Here is a 21,126-nt window from a genome sequence, read left to right as displayed (position 1 = left end):
TGCAAAAATATGCTAACTAGGATTATTCTGCATATTCTGAAGTAAGAATTGTTTATTTAACATGTCTCCTTAGGTACTGGCAAAACCCTAGGCTTATAGTCTAATAATTATAGTCTATAATATAAGCTAAACCCTAGGCTTATACCAAAACAAGCACATATCCAGTCACATTTTGGTTGAAACAATTTGTAAAAAAAAAACACAAAAAAAACGCTAGTGTTATCTACGTTTCGGTTACTACTTAAAAAAAAGACATAAAACTTAGCTATAAGATCCTGAATAAAATGTCAGTTATATTTTATTTTTATTGAAGAAAAAAAAACCTTCTAAAAGGATATAATAGGTAGATGTATGCTCATTAACAAGCCTATGTTCTGAACCCTAACCGAGCCCCAACTATTTCACAATCAATAGAGATTTTAATTAAATTTTGAATTTAATTAAATTAAAGATTTATTTAAATTAATTAAAGTTTAGATTAAAGATTTAATTAGCTACTTTCATAAAGTTTCAGATTAGTTCCAAATAAAATTAAACTTGTTTTGAGTTTTATCGCTACACCGAGTAAATGTTTTTTCTCAAGAAATTTAGGTCCTAGACGAATGTTTCCAAAGCCATGACCTAATCTAGATTCTGTTTTTACACTGAAAAATGGTAGTGTGCCATCTTTCAGAAAAAAATATAGTGCCCTGGTAAATAAATACTTTTGTACAGTTAGTGCTCGTTTAATAAGATAGTGGCACTCCCGTTTGTTCTAGTGCCCTATGTCACTCCCCAGGCTCTGATGGGCAATAAAATAGTGAATAAGTTTAACCGTCTTGTCATCATTTGAGTAAAATATTAACTTATTGGCTACGTTTTGACTAAAATATTGTACTTATAAAATTGCAGTAACTTTTTTTTAGTACTATTTCACATCGATAACCCAATCAGCTTAAGCTTGGATACCACCTAGCTCCTACTTGAACCTTCCTGGGCAATTAAATCACCTTATAAAATAGCCTGTTACTCTCTGGGATCTTGTACTAACTGGGATAGAGGAGACAGTGCCTCCCTTTCCCTTATTAGTAGATATAAAAAAAATAGAAGAAGCCACGCCTTGAATCTCATTCTGAACCAATAGCCATTCAGAACCCTTTACTGGGTACCCTTTAAACACAGAGATGAATAAGAAATAAGAACGGTGTTACTTTACTGGTATTAGCACTATTAACCTTATATTGTCACGGTGTTTAAGGTAAATTACGTTAAAGAATAACTTGTTACTGTCTAGGATCTTAGCCCTTTGTTGCTGCAGCTTTATCCTGCATTCATCGGAGTCACTACTATTTCCGTTAGTCAGTTCTGCAGAGTTATATACCACTAATCCTGATAACTTGCAGTACCCACAAAGTGTTAACAGGAAAATGACCTGAAAGACTTAATAGTTGAAAAATGAAATCAACAATGATGTTTTCCCCGGCCAAGCAGCTGTTTACCACCCAACAGCCATCTAACTAATCTAACCAATCCTAACTTCACCTAATTTATCAGTATTTGTCTGTTTAATATGTTTTTGTGAGAATTATTACATGGCACTGATGATGTTTGATTTTTTCAAAGTCTTTTGGAACTTACAAGTGTTTTCGGTGTCATCAAGGGGAAGTATTCATCAAAATTATCCATATTTCCTAAATGTGTGTTTACCTTTCATGAAATATTTAATTTTTCTCTGCTGGTCCTATTTAGCTTTATCTAAATCTGGATTCTAGTAATATACGGCCTTTTCAGTATACCTTTTCCCTAATTATAATTTATTGTTGAAAATGACCACGAGTTTCAAGTAGGAAACAAAACCGATGTTTTTTCGTGCCCAAACTTATATACTGGGGCCTTTTTCCCAGTTTGTTTGAATATAACAGTGTACGGGAATCTCTAAAATGAATTCTTTTTCAATTTAAATTTTTTTCTGTTTACATTTTTTAGATTCTTACAATCAACGGGAAATCAAACTTGTCTAGGCTCTCCTATTTCACTGATATTTCAAGCGAAAGAATTTCAAATTTTTTTTCAGGTAGATTCTTCCACCAATATTGATTTATAATTGAAATCAAGGGCATCAAGTGGGAGGGAATATCCCATCCCCCCTAGGTTTTTTCCTCCCTACCACCTTTATTTAAAAAAACCTTCTTGTGTTTTTTTTAAATGTATTATTTTCGTTTTAATTGAAAAATGCATTATTTTTTGACTTTCCATTGAAACAAAAATTGAAAAACAACAAAGCCATCCCTTCTTTATATTTCGAAAATATATCCCCCTCCCCCGACTTTTTTGTATATTGACGCCACCGATTGACACTGACAATGACCTTCAAGAACAAGCTGAAAACAGTGAAATTACGCCAAAATATGGAAAATTCGTGCTAAAGAAAATCTTCAAATTTACCAAAACTTGTACAAAAGTAGTGTTACGATAAAAATAACTCAGTTTTTGTATTTTTTACTGGAATATCTGATTTTATTCGTGCTGATATTGTTCCCTTTTTCTCAAAAACACCGGCTAGCATGACGATTTTATGAAAAATGCTTATTTTTTATTAATGTTTATTTTTTTACTATCCCCTATTTATCAAGGTATTAGATTGTATTTAACGCCTTCATGCTTTGCAGAACTTCGCCAGGAGCTGCAGGTTCGAAGCCATAATAGAGAAGCTTTTAGTAACGGAATTTTATCATCAAGCCCCATAACAGACCGCTGCCTTACCCCGAAAAGCCGGAGTATAGAATCAGATAAACTGGCTAATGAATATAAAGAATCCCCTATCAAAGGTAAGGGTGGTTTCGCTATATCTACAGTTTTGCAAATATTAATACATGATAACATCGTGCAAGACTACTGGATAATGCTTAAGTGGTAGTCAGATTCTGCTCTTCTTAGTTTGTTAGTGGGCTTATGGCTTTGATGACGGGCTGGATTATCTTTAATAACTTCAAAAACAATAACGTAAAAAATGAAACTATTTACTCAATTTAGCTGCTATTTAAACGACACTGTTCGTGTTTGTTTATTAATCATTAAGTACTTAAGATAATTATATAAGTTGAGCTCATATTTGTTACAAAACATAAAATAGTTCGAACATTTTTAAATGACTTGACTTGCTTTGTTAACTACTAATTACAAAAACTATGCATACACACAACCGACCGGGGAAGGCTCAAACAGCGTGATGTTGGACGTCTGCATTCCTCCGATTCTCAACCTATTTATTTAAAAACAAAAGATAAAGAAGGAAAAAAAAACACTCTCACTCAATTACCCTTTAATACCAAGTATTCATAAATAAAGGCTAACAATAATAATAATAATAATAATTAAAAAAACTATCTCCCCACTCCCAATAAATGTTTTTTAAATTTTACTTTTAATGACCCAATGTGTTCAGCCTCCCTAATGCCAGCTGGGATATTATTCCAAATAGCCGGAGCTAAATACCTAATTCCGAAAGCTGCACGTGTGGTGTCTCTGTACTCAACAATAAAATTATTGTTGAGTGGAGTAAACGATTTACTCGAAAAAAATTGGTAAAAACTGGAGGACATATATCATTGCAACATCAATACGCAAAAGCAGCAGCTTGGTAATCTCGAATCTGACCAATGTTAAGCGCTTGTAATTTCTTAAAACATGACACGGTATCATTCACATTTTCTGCATAATTACCAATAAGACGTACTGTTTTATTTTGTTGGATCTGCCTTTTTTTTTTTTAATCCCCATAGAAAATACTAGACAAAGGACACAACCATAAGAAATATAAGGCGCAACAATGATGTCATACAATAATAAAAGAACTGATGATGGTAAAACATACTTTAATCGACGCAAAAATTCCAAACCTCTAGCAACTTTAGCTGCAACAAGATCACTATGATTCTTCCAATATAGATTACAATCAAGCTGGAATCCCAAATAACGCACTTCATGCTCCTGTGACAAAGGCCTACCGTTAAAAAATATCTTTTTATCAACACATGGAGGCTTACCAACTCTCCTATAAATCATAAAATTAGTTTTATTAACGTTCACTGACAAAAGGCTTAAACTTGTATATACAAGAAATGACTTTAACAGCCTATTTACTTTCAACAGCAAACCATCGACATATCGACTAGACACAGTTAAAGCAGTATCATCCGCAAAAGTCGTAATAAAACATTCAGGTAAGTAGGAACGCATTGAATCAACATACACAAGGTATAGAAGTAGTCCCAAAAACAGACCTATGAGGTACACCACACTTCACTTGAAAATGAGAAGAAAACACATCGTTTAATACAACTAGAATAGATCTACCACTTATAAAACTATCAAACCACTTCAAATAGTTACCACGAACTCCAAGGGATTGTAGACATTTGAGTAGATTAATAAAATTCACTGTATCGAATGCTTTTCTAAAATCGATAAAAATAGTAAAAGAGATTTCACCACGCTCAAAGCGTTTATTTACAGTATCACAAAGATAATATACGGCGTTCGACGTTGATTGACCTTTCCTAATGCCGAACTGGTTTTCACTTAACATCCCCGTTTTCATAAGGTGATCGGGATAAAACCTTTTATGCACAATTTTTTCAAATATTTTGAAAACAAGGGTATGCTTGATATGGGTCTGTAATTTTCAATTTCTAGATTAGAACGACCTTTGTGAAGGAGGATTACTTTTGCCCTTTTAAGTGCATCAGGGAATATACTGGTTTGGAGGGAAAGATTGATCATATGGACTAGACATAGTATTAAGTAACACATCACTGACTTAAAAGTTTTCAGATTAATGCCATCCGTCCCTGATGAACTCGATTTGATTGTTTTCTCAACCTTCAGAAGTCTTCAGGAACACCACCTCCTTGATCATTCGTTGAACCTGCTTTCTAGTTTGTCTACTCAGCATGATATTTTTGCTGTTCCCGCTACACCGACAGGTGGTCGTCCCTCCGGTGGTTTAGCTACTATTTTACCCAAGTCTCTTAATGCAGCTATTCTAGCAATTGATACAAATTTTTTAGCTTGTAGTTTTTCAAACGCAGTTTTAATTAATTGTTATTTTCCGACTGATTACCATGATGATATTTCTTTTGATGCGTTTACTCAATGCTGTTTTAATCTTAGTCGTTTTGTCTCTAGTTTACAGTCAAATTTGCGTACTTAAATTTTAGGTGATTTTAATTGTGATCCAAATATAGCAGATGAAAGGGGTACAAGTTTATCTTCTTGTCTTCCTAATTTTTCTGTTTTACCGAAGTCCCAGGATTTTACTTATATTCATTGGAGTGGTAGTACAACTAATATTGATCATGCTTTTTCCTCTAACCCAAGTGATCCTTTGCCTGTGGTTACTGTAATCGAAGATTTCCCGTTAGTGACCACATGCCGCTTCAGTTCCTTATACCCCCTTTGGCTTCTCGTCCTTCCCCAGTTCGGTTTTCTGGTAATAAGCTTCATAAATTTTTTGATCGGGTTGATTGGAATCCAAATTTTCGACCGCTTTACCAAGAAAGAGTTGGGACTTTAATTGATAAAGTTTATATCCCTGATAGTTTGGATTCAATGGACAGTAATCCTTCTTTGACTATTAATTGTCTTTATTTTGAATTAATCCATTGCTTAAAGTATGGTGCTGCGGCAGTTTTTCCTCTAATAGAATAAGGTTGGGCGCGCAGAAACCTTTTTGGAGCCTCAATCCTTTTTTGGTAAATTCTAATAAGGCGGCTAAACAAGCGTATTGGGAATGGCGGGCGCTTGGTAAGCCTAGAGATTCGCATCCAGTTTTCTTGCTAATGAAAAAGAGAAAGGCCGAATTCCAAGCGGAGCTCCGTCGTCATAATAACCTGGTCATAGAAGAAGCTTCTTCAAACATTGATAACGACAACGACACGAATCTCCTTTGGAATGTTCTCCGAGGCAATAGGCGGACTAACATGCCTGATACTAATTCCACACCATCGCTAAAAGTTGTCGACTTCGTACGATTCTAACAGTGTTGTGTTGCAATTAGATGAAAGGTTGAATAATTTTTCAACTGATTACAGGATTTCTGAGGATATGTTACGCGGAGCAATCAAAACGTTGAAGGCGCAATCGGCTAAGGATCGTGATGGCTTATTTGCTAATCACCTCAAACTTGCTCCTTCTTCTTTTCTTATTACTCTACTGGCATTTATCAACCTTTTACTTACTACTGGCTTAGTACCATCGTCATTCTATATTGGCATAGTTACGCCTATTCCTAAGAGTGGGAAAAAAGACTTTCATCTTGTAGTTCCTGGAGGTCAATTACTAGGGGTTCTATGATTGGGAAAGTGTTTGAGTTGTGTTTGAAGGATCTTCTTGAAATTCTTGACACTGGTTCTAATCAAGTTGGTTTCAAGAGAGGTTTGGGATGTGACCACGCCCATGCATCTTTCAGCAAAGTTATTGAAGAAGCGAGAATTTCTGGTCAACCGCTATACACCCTCTTGATTGATTAAATAAAAAAACAAGTTTTTTTTAACTGAAAGTAAGGAGCGACATTAAAACTTAAAACGAACAGAAATTATTCGTATATGAAAGAGGCTGCTTCCTCATCAACGCCCCGCTCTTTACGCTAAAGTTTGACTCTTTCTCTCAATTCTTCTTTTTAAAACAGTAAAAAACTTTAGCGTAAAGAGCGGGGCGTTGATGAGGAATCAGCCTCTTTCATATACGAATAATTTCTGTTTGTTTTAAGTTTTAATGTCGCTCCTTACTTTCAGTTAAAAAAACTTGTTTTTTTATTTAATTTCTGAACGTTTTTGAATCATTTTGGCTCTCCGCAGAGGAATAATTAAAACGAAATTTGCATTTTTTTTTCTTTGGCTAAATGACTTTCTCATAATTTTGATCGAATGATTTTGAGAAAAAGAGCGGGGGAGGAAGCCTAGTTGCCCTCCGATTTTTTGGTTAATTAAAAAGGCAACTAGAACTTTTATTTTTTTACGAATATTTTTATTAGTAAAAGATTTACGTAACTTATAAATTAGCCTACGTAACGAACTTTTGTATTTTCATATTTTTATTACATATATGAGGGGGTTCGCCCCCTTTTCAGATCCTCGCTCTTTACGCTAAAGCTTAAATTTTGTCCTAATTCATTAAGAATGACCCCAAAATCACAAAAGCCGTAGAATAAATAGTTGAAATTACTAAAAATACTTTAGCGTAAAGAGCGGGGTATTAGGAGGAGGTGAGCCCCTCAAATGGGTAATAATTTCTGTTTGTTTTAAGTTTTAATGCTGTTCCTTACTTCCAGCTGAAAGAACTTTTTCATATTTATTTTTTCATTGTTTTTTTTTAAATAATGCTAGTAAATCCTGCGCTCCCTTCATGGAGATTTTATTCCCCCATGACAAATTATCGATAGAAAGTTCCCCCAGCATATCCTCCTCTTCTCAACCCCTCCCCCCAACCAAAAGATCCTCCTGAAAACGCCTGTACACTTCCCAATAACCATTACTATATGTAAGCACTGGTCAAAGTTTGTAACTTGTTGCCCCTCCCACGGGGACTGTGGGGGAGTACGTCGTCCCAAAAGACATAGTTATAAGGTTTTTCGACTACGCTGAATAAAATGGCTATCTCAGAATTTTGATCCGTTGACTTTGGTAAAATAACTAGCGTGGGAGGGGGTCTAGGTGCCCTCCAATTTTTTTGGTCGCTTAAAAAGGGCACTAGAACTTTTCATTTCCGTTAGAATGAGCCCTCTTGCAACATTCTAGGACAACTGGGTCGATATGATCACCCCTGGGGAAAAAAACAAAAAAAAAAACAAATAAACACGCATCCGTGATCTGCCTTCTGGCAAAAAATACAAAATTCCACATTTTTGTAGATAGGAACTTGAAACTTCTACAGTAGGGTTCTCTGATACGCTGAATCTGATGGTGTGATTTTCGTCAAGATTCTATGACTTCTAGGGGGCGTTTCCCCCTATTTTCTAAAATAAGGCAAATTTTCTCAGGCTCGTAACTTTTGATGGGTAAGACTAAACTTGATGAAACTTATATATTTGAAATCAGCATTAAAATTCGATTCTTTTGATGTAGGTATTGGTATCAAAATTTTTTAGAGTTTTGGTTACTATTGAGCCGGGTCGCTCCTTACTACAGTTCGTTACCACGAACTGTTTGATATCAAAGGGGCCTTTGATAACATTTCTCATGCATCTGCTCTGCTCACTTTAATCCATGCTGGATTGTCCCTAGCTGTCATACGAGTCTTTCGCTCTTGGTATTCTGATTTAAAGATCCTTATCTGTCCGAGTTCGTCTTCATCTCAGTCCAAATTAATTCAAGTGGGTAGAGGAATTAGACAAGGAGGAATTATTTCTCCTTATATATTCAATTCTTGTTTAGCTACTGCCCTTAATTCTCTTTCCTGCTCTTTTGTTTCATTATCTCGAAATCTGTCTTACATTGCATATGGTGATGACATTATCCTTCTAAGCCGGTCCAAGTCTAGTCATGTTTCTAATTTTAATATTTTAATTAATTGTTTGAAAGGTTTGGGCCTTTCTATCAGTTTTGAAAAATGTCAATTTTTTGTTGTAAATTGTTTAGAGGATAATGTCAGGGCGACTCTCGATTGCGGCAATGGTGTTATTTTTCAGTCGTTGCCAATAGTCACTTATTTGGGATTACCTTATGCTGCTTCGAAAAGAGATTTTAAACCAGTCCTGGTTCAGCATGTTCAGATGAAACTACGCAAGGCATTTGGTCTTTTAATTCGTTTTTGGGGTCTTTACCGTCGGGACGTCCTTGGTCGTATGTATAGCGCTGTTGCTCTGCCTCACGTATTATTCCCGTCCCTCCTCTTCCGAAATTTCAGACCTTCTGATCTTTCGCCCATTAAAGTTTCTTATTTTAAATTTTGTAAATTTTTACTTGGTTTCCCCCTTTCTTTTAGTAACACTGAGATTGTTTTAAAGCTTAATGTGAAGGATCCTGTAGTCTGTATAAAGAAAAAATATAAAACATTCGAAGATAAGGCGAAAATTAACCTTTTAGGCCACAATTTGTTTCCGTTTTTTAGTAACAGTTCTGGCTCTTCATGATTTATAGGCTAAACTATTTAGCAAGTGTTTTTGTATCTTTTTTTTTTAAGTATTTGATCAATATTTGATAGGTTTTGATTGTAAGTGTTATCATTTGTTTTTTTTTCTTTATACTATATTGTAGCGTACTCCTCATTTTTTGAGGGAAATAAAGAAAAAAATAAATAAATTAATAAAGTTCACTAACCCTTGCGCCTGTATATTTTGCCTAACACTTGAAAAAAACTCAGCAAATTTATTCGTGATACTCTTTTCATCATTAACAAGTTTTCCTTGAATCAGTAGCTAATTGGGTGGAGCTTCTTTCTTCTTTCCCAATAGGTCATTAGTAACCTTCCAAATTCCTTTATTATAATCCTTATTTAAGCTCAATTGGTTTGCAAAGTATTCTTTTTTTAGCTTTTCTTCTCACCGAGTTTACTTTATTGCGTATTATTTGGAATTCTTTCAGTTTCTTGGTACATTCACTTTTTAAATATTACACATACACTTGATTTCTTAAATCTGACGTTTTAAGAATTTCAATAGTTATCCAGGGCTTCTTGGGCTCACGCTTACGTGGTTTCAAGAATTTCACTGGGCAAGTCTTATCATAAATTGGCTGTACGACCCCATCATACGATCAAATGCACCAGAAGCGTCATCTTTCATATCCATAATCTCACGAAAATCAATGGTACTCAACTCTCTGCCAAACCTCTGTAAATTCACCTTTTTAGCGACTTAGTCTTCACTTTTTTTATTTTATTAATTTTTTTCGGCCACAAGGTATCGCTCCAACAACTGGGAAATGGTCCGAACAAGGGTATAGAACCACGTCGGCATAACTACGGTCCAGGTACTTAGAACCAACAAAAATATTATCAATGAGAGTTGCTGAATGACTCGTAACACGTGGTGTAATATCAGTACTTCCACTTTTCGATTTCAATTTTCCCTATATTCATACCAATTTTCCCTAAAAGTCCTCGTGTTTAGGTCTGTTTTCTCCCTATTTTTCTCCCTAGAAAAAAGGATATTTTGGCCTAGATTTCTACAGAATTTACATGAGATCTTTTCATTTCAGATAATGATAATATCTTTACTCTAACGAGAATAAATACAAAAGTTCAAACTGAGATCTTTTTACTTCAGATAATGATAATATCTTTACACTAACGAGAATACATAAAAAAGTTCAAACAAGTGTCATCTCCAGCACTTCATGGCACGTAGCGTTTGCCTTCGTCTTGAAGCCAGCGACAGCTTTCGGTATACTGACAGTTGATGAAGTTTTATCTTCGTTTTTCAACCAGTAATTGACTCGGATCAGTGAATCTAGGGTGACATTTTCGAGACTATTTCTCATGTCTGTTTTGATCAATTTCAGGAGGCTGAACAAACGTTCAGCTGGAACATTGCTAAAAGGTAACGAGAATATCAGTGAAATGCACTTCCGCAGTTCCGGGTACTTGATTTCGCCACTGCGAGTCTTCAGACCAAGTATTTTCTTCCAGTATTGTTCAACTGACAGGTCTTCAACTTGGGAATCTCCCAAATGAAGCTCAGTGACATCAGTCATTGCCTGTGACCTCCATTCTACGTCCGTTTTCTGGAGGGAACACTTTTCTGTTAGAACAGGAAACCTCACAAATAGTGGCCTTAGAGATCTTGGGTTCAAATTTCCTGCATTTCTTGGTTCAACTAAAGCCAAAATGTCATAAATTTCGTCTTCAAACTTGAACCGGTCTTTGATCTGCTTGATCAGGACTATATAGTAGTTTCGACACGACTGGTAAAAGAGATCAATGTTATCACTTGGCTCTTGAGCATCCTCGAGTTCTTGCATGGAATCGGTTGCAGCTATTTCCACATATGTCTGGTTTAAAGCCAGGTACTCACTTGAAAGGTAAGGATCCAGTTCAGTAAACGAACCAACACTGCGAATATAGTCCAGTTGCATGAAGTTAGACGCAACATCATTCACAAGTTTGCTTACACTAAGCTTCAGAGAGTGAAGAAGTGGGAGTTCGGATTGAAAAACTGTATTGAATTCGTTGGAGAGGCCAAGAGAGCAGTCCATGAATTCAAGGTATGGCTTTGTCAACTTGCTTTGTAATGTCGACAAGATAAGGTCATTTGTTGCAGTTGGGTCTTCAAACGTTGTTTCTACGAAATACTGAATAATAGCAACCCGTTGCTCAATAAGCTTCTTCACACAGGCCTGAAGGGATAACCAACGGATCTGTCCCGGAGCAAGAATTCGGTGTGCTTCGTATCGGAAGATTTTCTGAAATTCGGTGAACTTCTCTCGCCTGGAAGCGCTTCTGAAAAAGTGGGCATAGATATTTCGCGCCAAGTCTTCGAATGTCTTGGGAAGTGACAAGCATGCATATGACGAGCATAAGTGAATAAGATGGCATGAGCATTTTACATTCAAGATGTGTGGCACCATGGCTTTCATAAGGGTTGAAGCGGATCTGTTGGCTCCAAACATGACGTTAGTTGTATCTGCACAAAATCCAACAATATTTTGCCAGGGAATCGAGTTTTCCTCAATGACTTGCTTGATGCGGTTAGTCAGGCCCTCAGCCGATCCATCACTACACTTAACCATATCCAATGCTTCGACATGAAGTTTTAGATCTTTCTCGCTAAAAAATAAAACCATGATAACTAGCTGTTTATCAATAGTACTATCAGTGGTTTCGTCAATTATCACAGAGAAAAAAGTGGTTTTGAGCAACTCGACTAACTGCTTCTGTAGCACCAACGAAAAATTCTGTCGCAAAATATTTGTAGCTTTCTGTTTACCCAATGTGACCCCTGCCAGGGCCTGGTCTTTGGGAAATAATTTTCTGAGGAGAGGAATCAAGCTGTCTGCAAGAAGTAATGGCAGATTATATTCTGCCAAAAATATGCAGATCCGCTGTTCAATTTCTTTGGAATGACTGCCTATAGTCAGAAGTTTTTCAATGCTGCCAGACTTCGTCTCGATTTCACTGTTTGCTTTTATATGCTGCTTGGTCAGGGCATGCTTTGTCAACTCTGATATCCCACAATACACATACTTCAAACAGAACTTACAGTATGGTACAGAAGTCTTTTTCTTTGACTTGTTTGACACTCTTTTCTCTATCCAATTTTTCTCTATCCACTTTTCAACAAAATTTTGCTCGTATATTTTCTTTTGGGAATTCTGCCCTGAACCCTGCTTTTTTTTTGGAGGAGTCACCAGGAGGTGAACTCCAGGAACATCATCATCTTCGTCATCCAGTCGTCTTTCGGGACTAGATCCAATTCTAAGACTATCTTCCTCTGAGTCAGTACACTGGCTTTCAGATGAACTTTGCATGTCAATGATCTCTAGAAAAAGTGTTTTATTAGCGATCAAAACTAGTCTATTTCTATAATTACTTGTACAAGGGTACACAATAATTAGATCATGCTAAACTATGCTCATGGGCATTGAGGTGCATATCCTCAATTAACTTAAATTACCTCATGTATAATTTAAGTTTGCAGTATGGAGTACGGATGGACCAAAAATTTGCAATGGTTGTATTGCACTTTTTTGCAAAAATCAAAACGAAGTATGCCTAGCTTGATAAATGATAATTAATTATTTATTATGTTGTTTGTTGGTTGGTTTAGAAAATGGTTAACCTTTACTACTGCACGCCAGCAAAAACGTAGGTTTTTTTCATTAGTGCAGTAGATGTAAATAGTAAAGAGTTAAATTGTCTTTATTAATAAAGTAAGTATCAAAGTAAAGTATCTTCAGATTTGGAACACCACTTTATATGGAAAAAGAAATTTGTGACCCACTTCTTCACTAGAAGATCTTTGCTTTGATGTCTTCTAACCTAGGAGGGACCAACCCAAGCAAAAACAACAAAAAAGAAGTTTCTCTGTAAACCTAACTTAACAAAATACTTTAATTTGCTACTTTCATATTGCTGCAGTCCAAGGCAAAACAGTAGATTTTACATTATTCCAAATGGCAAGTGGCAGGCAAGTGGACATGAACAAAAGACTAGACTAAATATTATTGTGTGAATCATCAGATTAAAAATAAGGGTACTCACAGCTAGTTTTAACAGAATGCAGGGTCCTTTATAGACAGTATGGATTGCAACTTTTCTGCAAAAAAGCCACAGTTTGCACCAACACCAGCATCTATCCCTAAATTTTGACACAGAAGCCACAGTCTGCACATGTTGTATAGGAGGATGACCTTAGGTCAGTGTCTTTCAGGACCGTACTTGGTAGAAATAAGTCTTTCAACTTCCGTAAATGTCTTGTATACTTTCTTCTATGCTCAGATTGTAGCTGGGGCCTTGTTTTTTTTAGCTAAGCAATGGAGAGTGCCATTTTGTGTCAGGATGAAACATCAATGCCTGCCAATTATCAAGTCAAAAACTGTTCTTTCATGGTTTAAATCATATTTTCTTACTTCATAATTAAATTTAAGCCCTTCTGACCTGTTTAAAATTGATGTAGTTACAAAATCAATTAAAATACTCATTTTTTAAGTAGCAGAATTGCTTTTTCTTTTTTACTCCTAAAGAGGTCAGATGTCATGGACTGTACAATCATAGAAGGGAATGTATAAAACTGAAAGAAAATTTTAGAATTGAAAAATTATAGTTTCTGACCTTTCACCCATCGACCTAAGGTCACCTCCATGGGCAGCTGGTGCTGTCCAGGCTCCCGGCTATGGCAGCTGGTGCTTTATTTAGATAGTCCTCTGTGGATTTGCAGATAGATGACCACGTGAAAAAGAGGTCACCAGCAGATTGAAAGAATCCCTAATGCTAAGTGCATAGGCCGCATGCTCCTATTCTACAATTGCTACCTAACCAATACTCTTTATGTTGGGCAGTTTACACCCAATCAAAGGCATTGCTTAAAAATAAACTAAATACTAGGCTACCTAAACTAAATTACTAAATACCTAATGAATGAAAATCCAAGGGATTAAAGTCGTCCCTTCCTAATGAATGTTATTCCACGCTTTAGCTTTTTTTTTAAATTTCGCGCTGATCTTTGTAATATAAGCCAGTGTTGCGACATAAGTATTTTCAAGAAGACTGACCATAATCTCCAATCTATAAGAATTTGTCAGCCTTCGTTTGAAAAATTCGAATTATCCCTAAAAACCCTTACTTTACCCCAGATTTCCCTAAATCCTTATACAAAATAAGTGTCCCTAAAAGAAGTGATTTTCACCTAAAATAGGGTAATCTCCCTAGAAGTGTAAACCCTGTCCTTACTACAGTTGGTTAACACGAACTGTTTGATAAGACAAGACACTTATTGACGATTGCATTTTAGCTGACTCCTGACATCACAGTTACCATCAACCAAGCTTGTCAGCTTTTCAAAAATTTTGTAAACAAAATATTTTAGTACTTAAACCAAAAGAATTATTGCAACATTTATATTACAATTTTTGTTCAAAAGTCTTCTAAATTTAAAACAATGTACGAACAAAGTAATAACTTAAAAATATATTTTAAAAAGTCTATGAAATATCCTTATTGTTTATAACATGTTTATCACATTATAATATGTAACAATTCAGCCTCAAAGGGATTTTAAACATATAAATACATGTAATAGACATTTTAAAATAAAAATTGAAGAGTCTCAACATGCACACAGCTGCTACCTGACCATCTCATTTACTATATAGAAACCAGTTCTCTTTGTAGTATTCATTCCTTTTAAGTATAATCCTCTGTACCAGATATTTTGATGAAACTGAATTAAAAGTATAAAATTAATATTACCCTTGTTCGTCGTGTTTAGTATGATTTTCCGGTCATTTTTCCTAAATATATTCTCCTCTACAAGTGAAGGAAAAACTCTATTAAACTAGAAATGAATGAAAAAATAATGTTGAACATTGTTGCCATAGCCAAAATTTAAGTAAATTTGGATTAGGGGATTTCCTTCATGGTCCCGCACATGTAATTTCAAACAACCTCGAATCACAATAGAAATGTTACACTCTGGTATTGGCGAAATGTTTTTTTTTCTAGAGGTTGATAGACCCTCCCAGGGTGAACTAGACCTCCGTTGCCTGTGCAACGGAAAGTGTTGCAGCAACTGTGCCCTGTTCCTTAGGGCACAGTTGCGGAGCAACACGTGCAACTGTGCCCTACGGGACACAGTTGCGGAGCAACAGTCTCCATTATGTCCTTCAGAGGACATTTTTCTAATGCGGCTTCGATTGTTATCTTGAAGCATCTTTGATATGGTTTTATTTCGAGCTCCTACTAAACTGAGTTTGGTAAAATGTTTAGCTGGTCCTGAAATAAACGAGAAAAAAAAAAATTCTAGCTGGCCCAGAACCGAAGTTACCTCTAGAACGTCGAAACTTCGGAAATTATTTCTAAGAGAACGAAGCAACTTGGTATAAAGAACACTTCACTTCTTCTTGCATAACTTTCATAGCACTACTCGATAAAAATAAAATAGACATCAAAATCGAAAATTTAAGAAAATTTCAAAAAATCGGAACGAGATTGACTTTTCCGGAATTATTTCCGGGAAATCTGTAAGAGCTACGGAATTTCATGCTTCAGTTCTCGAAAACATCAATAAAAGTTCTATATGAGTTCATAATTATTTTATCTCTAAAACGTTTACTTCCGAAACTAGGGCCGTCTTAACTTGACGCCAATTCGAAGTATTATGTTTCGAGACGCACATTTCGGGAATTATTTCCGGGAAATCTGAAAGAGATACGGAAATAACGTCTTATAGTTTTCTGCTTAACTTTTGATGGTCTAAACTAGGAAAATATAAAACAAACCAAATTCACCAAAAAATTTAAATTGCCCCGAGGGCATGACAAAACTTCCAAATAGAAAAACCCAAAGAAGAAATTTTATTTCGGAGAAACTATTGTAAGCTCCAGTTGTTAGGAGATCGAGACCTGTCGAACCGCGTTGGAAAAAAAAATTCTAGCTGGTCCAGAACAGAAGTTACCTCTAGAACGTCGAAACTTCGGAAATTATTTCTTAGAGAACGAAGCAACTTGGTATATAGAACACTTCACTTCTTCTTGCATACTTTTCATAGAACTACTCGATTAAAATATAAGAAACATCAAAATCGAAAATTTCAGAAAATTCCAAAAAAAATCGGAACGAGATGGACTTTTCCGGAATTATTTCCGGGAAATCTGTAAGAGCTACGGAATTTTGTGCTCCGGTTCTCGAAGAGACAAATGAAAGTTCTACATGAGTTCAGCATAACTGTATTTCTAACAAGTTTATTTCCGAAGCTAGGGTCGTCTTAACTTGACGCCAAACATCGAACGCACAGTTTCTAAGAAAAAAACGGTTTTATTTTTTTTATGGAAAACTGTTAGAAATTTTAGGAACTTCTCTGGAACTTTTTTACTCTGTTTCACGTTTCCCTTCCCTCCGAAAAATCTCAAATTTTTAACTCTTACCACTTCGGAGCTACAGGTCGCTGATCACGGTGAAAAAAAAAAAAAAAAAAAAAAAAACTACGAAAGCAGTAGTGTTGCTCCGCAACACAAATATTAATTTATATCTTTTAACGATCAACATCTAGTAGCATAAAGCACTTCCATATGATAATCTTCGATTGGCCGTAAGTAAGAACAGACAAAATCAGATGCAACATGCAATTATTTATGAACTGCGGGTAGGACGATTCTTAATGGGTGTGGTAAAAAGGGTCTTACTTTTGCCTCTCAGTAATACTAATTCACTATTCTTATTTCATTTTCCTTTCACTAAGATTAGACTTCTGTACCTTTGTGTTATGTGTATCTATAAAGCCTCTGTTTTATATGGATAATCTGCATGGTTATGGGCCCTCACCTTTTGTACAGCGTCAATCACTAATCAAACGGTGTCTAAAGGTACATCTGCAGGACATTTTGACTCTTTATTAAATTAACTTTTATTTCAGCTGAAATTAAGAAGTAACATTGAAACTTAAAACGAATACAAGCTATTCCACACAAAAAGGAGACTTCCCCTCCCTCAACCCTTTTACTCGTTACGCTAAAGTCTTTTAGTGCTTCAAAAAAAGCTTTTTGCTCCAGTTAAACGGTCTCTGTGTTTCTTTTGTCGTTCTTAAAGAATTGGGACGAAAAGTCAAACATCCAATCAAAATTTTGAGATAGCCATTTTGATCAACTTAGTTGATAGTTCCGGAAATTATGTCTTTGGGTATGACAACCCCCCTCCCCCATCCCTCAGGACAAGGGTTGTAAGTTATGCTTTAGGGGCATATAAGATTTTCTATAGAAAATGTTGTCGTAGAAACTTCAAAAAGGGCTCATTCGATTGGAAATTGAGAGGACTAATGCCTTTTTTATTAGTCGAAAGTGATCGGAGAACAAATGCCTCCCCTCCCCACCATGCCTATCATTTCCTAAAACACTTCTAATCAGGATTTTGAGATAGCCATTTTGTTCAACGTAGTTGAAAGTTCTGGAAACTATGTATTTGAGCATGACAAATCTCCCCATCCCTCGGGGCGAGGGCTGTAAGCTATGCCCTAGGAGAATATAAGGTTTTTGTAGAAAGCGTGGTCATATAAGGTTCGGAGGGGGCTCATTGGTAATCTTAAGCTCTAGTGCCCTTTTTAAGATTCAAAGTGATTGGAGGGCAGATACACCCCCCCACACACATACACGCGTCGTATTGTTCCAAAATGCATCTAATAATAGCCCTCCAGTCCCCAGGGCAGGGGCTGTAAGTTATGCTCTGAAGGAATATATGGTGTTTATAGAAAGCATGGTCATATAAAGTTCGGAGGGTCCTTTGCTAAAAATAAATTAAATACTAAGCTACCTAAACTAAATTACTAAATATACCTAATGAATAAAAATCCAAAGGATTAAAGTCGTCCCTTCCTAATGAATGTCATTCCACGCTTTAGCTTTTTTTTTAAATTTTGCGCTGATCTTTGTAATATAAGCCAGTGTTGCGACATAAGTATTTTCAAGAAGACTGACCATAATCTCCAATCTATAAGAATTTGTCAGCCTTCGTTTGAAAAATTCGAATTCTCCCTGAAGATCCCTAAAACCCTTACTTTACCACAGATTTCCCTAAATCCCTAGATTCAAAATAAGTGTCCCTAAAAGAAGTGATTTTCCCCTAAAATAGGGTAATCTCCCTAGAAGTGGAAGCCCTGTGTAATATTCACTTGGAGGAAAAGATCATGAGCAATCATCAAATTAAAAAAAGATCAAAATTCAGTCCATTCAATGTAAGCAGATCAAAGTTGAAATCACCCATACAAATAAAATCTAAACCTGTTCGAGACACCACACGCACAAGTTGATGAAACCCACGCTCAAATTCTTCTCAGCTAGCACTCGGTGGCTTATGCACAACACTAATCAAAAATTTACTACTTCCCATGTCTAATTATAGACTAAAACTTTCGAACTTACCCTCTATCCAAACATCAATATCATTTCTTACTTGGTATGTCAACGGCTTTGAAATCAAAGACGCAATTCCCCTTCTATGAAGTGACGCCCGGTTTTTAATCTCGAAATTATAATCTGGAAAAGAGTACAATGAGAGAGAGAGAGTGTTCCTGACTCAAAAAATTTCATATATACCAATAAAACTAATTTTTCCTTGAGAATCAGAGAGAAATTGCAACACATCCTCATAACACATGGTTAAGTGACAATTCCAGGCACATAAACGCAGTAAATCGGCTTCCGCGAGGTTTAACTGCGAACATTGAACATAAGCACTGTTTCAGTCTAACTTGGTTCATACACGGCTCAATATCAGTTGCTATTTGTGCCATCAAAACCTGTTCTAGGAGAAAAGATCGGCTCATTAAATCATCCTGTATAGACGCAGCGAGAGTGAATGAAATCTCGAAGCAAAACAAATCTCTCTAAATGGAAAAAAAAATATTTGGCAATAATTGGCAATTTTTTCTTTAATAATAATAAATACTAATTTAAACGCATTCAGCCAGGGATCTTATTTTTCACGCAGAGGGTACACCTGGCGACTTCACTAATATGTTACCGCGGTCAGTCCATACTTATTTGACACCGAACCGATCCCTTGCGGCATTTAGCAAATCACGACGTCGCTTTGTAGGGATTCCGACGCAAAGATGACCGAACCTGCTAGTTTAGACTTCTCTGTGAACATTTTTTGAGCAAATTCTTTGCTAACTAATCGCGCTGGGACTAGGGCAGCTTTCTCACTAGCAGTATGAGGCCCATTCATTCTAAACCGGAAAACACTTGATAATTCACCTGAGGATATACCAGTAACACCCATCTGTGTCAAAAGGACATTGAGCATCATTTTAAGGTCAACTCCCGGCTTCTGTTTAAGACCGTTGAAAACAAGACTTTCCAAGATGTTTTCTTGATCCATATCGTCCAGATTGACTTCGATTTTTTCAATTCGATTCTCAAAATTAAGAGTTTGCATTCTACATGCTTTCAGCTCTCGCTCAATGCTGTCTAAGATAGGGTTGAACTCAAGTGATACAGAATTGTACAACTCACTAATTATAGCCTCGGCAGGGATCAGATCGTGCTTTCCCACCACACTTTACAGAGACCTGGTGAGTTATTTCTGAAACTATGGACTCTCTAGTTTTCACTAGCTCCTTTTCAGTGGCCGAAACTCGTGCACTTAAGGCAGACTGCGAACCGGTTAATGTAGCAGCTTCATCGGGTAATGTTAGTGCAGCAATCAAAGGCAGCAATCAAAGGCAGCAACTGCCTTTGAGGTCGATCTGTAAATCTCGGGATAACGCTCAAGTTCATCAAAAGCGTGTTTAACATTCTTCGTAGTTTTACGAATAGCAGATTTGTAATTTCAATCATGACTCACGAAATACCGCCCAATATCTAAACCATTTGGCCCCCTCCCATTAAAATCCTACATTTTCCCTAATTACTGATTAGCTTTTCTTATTTTATTTTATTTTGTTTTGTTTTGTGAGGGGTCCAGTAATGAACCAAAATATTTTCTTTGGTACTTACGTATTATAGTGACCACATCAAAGAAGTTAATGTAGTTAATTATAATGAAATATACCTAAATATGATGAAAATATAATGCTTTAGTAACAAAATTATCGGAACTACAACACATAATTATGGAAAATAGGCCGCCAAGAACTCATTATAGTAAATATCTAACTTGACCTAATTCCTAACCACCTCTAAATATTAAATATTTAACTATAATATACTAGTTTTTCTCACTCAAAATGAGTTAATCGTAACCGATTCCAAAGCGTCAAACCAGATCTTTGACATCATAATTCTTGAGTGTGTTTCGTTTAAAAGACAAGTCCCAGATATTTTTCACGGGCATATTTTTCGGGTGGGGTGAGGGTGGGGTTTTGGTAAACGCCAGCTCTCAGAAAACCCCTTATCAAAGGACTTGAGTCAATAAAAGCTTACGGTAACAATAAAGGTTTATGGGGATTTTCCTAATTATCTTTAATTTAGTCAAAACTCTGCCAAAACATTATTTAATTTGCTTCATTATTTTATTCATTTATAAAACATTATTTTATTTAATTTGGTAAAATTTGCTGATAACTTGTGATTTCGATTGTAGAATATGCTGCTCTCAATGAATTGTAATTTCAACTGAAATCAGCTGTTGAAATTAATTACTAGTCACTTTGTCAATAAATTCTAAGTTAAAGCACCTTGTGACAGCTTAGTGGATACGACTGTGCCGCTTGCCTGAAGGCATCCACGTTCGATCCCTACTGTCGCAAGGAAAATGGTTTTAAAAAAATATGTTACAATTTTTCTTGTTTTATTTTTGCAACGATTTTTCTTGAACTCGAAAAACAGCTATTTAAAGCAACAACTATAGGCTTTTGTTATGACCGTACTCGCAAAAGAACTGAGCAGTTTTTTCAGTGAAAATTTTTAAAATTGCAGCCAAACATTTTTACCCCACAAAAGAAGGCATAGCCGAAAATCTCATTAAGCGAAGCTGAAAGAGTCTTGATAGCAATGCACATAT

General features: G+C 35.9%; 1 protein-coding gene across 2 annotated transcripts in view; it reads left to right on the top strand.

The window, feature by feature from the left end:
- Positions 1–21,126, top strand: part of LOC136039292 (nuclear distribution protein nudE homolog 1-A-like) — a 107,730-nt gene that overhangs the window by 52,494 nt on the left and 34,110 nt on the right. For both annotated transcript variants that reach the window (XR_010620417.1, XM_065722901.1), the window contains exon 6: positions 2,649–2,807. Coding sequence is in view for 1 of the 2 variants with exons in the window: in XM_065722901.1 (XP_065578973.1) it covers positions 2,649–2,807 (159 nt within the window). In the remaining variant the exon portion in view is untranslated. The remainder of the gene's footprint in view (positions 1–2,648; positions 2,808–21,126) is intronic.

The sequence above is a fragment of the Artemia franciscana genome, chromosome 19 (genome assembly GCF_032884065.1).
Source record: "Artemia franciscana chromosome 19, ASM3288406v1, whole genome shotgun sequence".
Taxonomy (NCBI): domain Eukaryota; kingdom Metazoa; phylum Arthropoda; class Branchiopoda; order Anostraca; family Artemiidae; genus Artemia; species Artemia franciscana.
Note: the sequence above shows the minus strand (reverse complement) of the source record. Positions and strands in the feature narration are given on the sequence as shown.